The following is a 283-nucleotide window of genomic DNA, read 5'->3' as shown; positions in this document are numbered from 1 at the left end:
GTTACAGCGCGTTCTGCCCGTTCCGCCCGCTCTGTTGCAATTCTCAGCTCTGTTTGCAGCTGTTCCACCTCCCTGGTGTGCTGATCCTGCTGATTTGCCAATGCCACTTGAAGTGTGGATAACTCTTCACGGTGGCGCTCCTCAGCACTGCTAGCACTATCCGTTACAGCACGTTCTGCCCGTTCCGCCCGCTCTGTTGCAATTCTCAGCTCTGTTTGCAGCTGTTCCACCTCCCTGGTGTGCTGATCCTGCTGATTTGCCAATGCCATTTGAAGTGTGGATA

General features: G+C 54.4%; 1 protein-coding gene across 1 annotated transcript; it reads right to left on the bottom strand.

Moving 5' to 3' along the window:
• Positions 1–2: 2 nt before the first annotated feature.
• On the bottom strand, positions 3–269 carry TM35_000171140 (uncharacterized protein; the record flags this gene model as incomplete). Its single annotated transcript, XM_029026193.1, has 1 exon — positions 3–269. A coding segment is annotated over one exon (267 nt), but the record flags the coding sequence as incomplete, so codon positions are not given.
• Positions 270–283: the final 14 nt, after the last annotated feature.

The sequence above is a fragment of the Trypanosoma theileri genome, assembly GCF_002087225.1.
Source record: "Trypanosoma theileri isolate Edinburgh chromosome Unknown TM35_Tth_17_V1, whole genome shotgun sequence".
Classification (NCBI taxonomy): Eukaryota; Euglenozoa; class Kinetoplastea; order Trypanosomatida; family Trypanosomatidae; genus Trypanosoma; species Trypanosoma theileri.
Note: the sequence above shows the minus strand (reverse complement) of the source record. Positions and strands in the feature narration are given on the sequence as shown.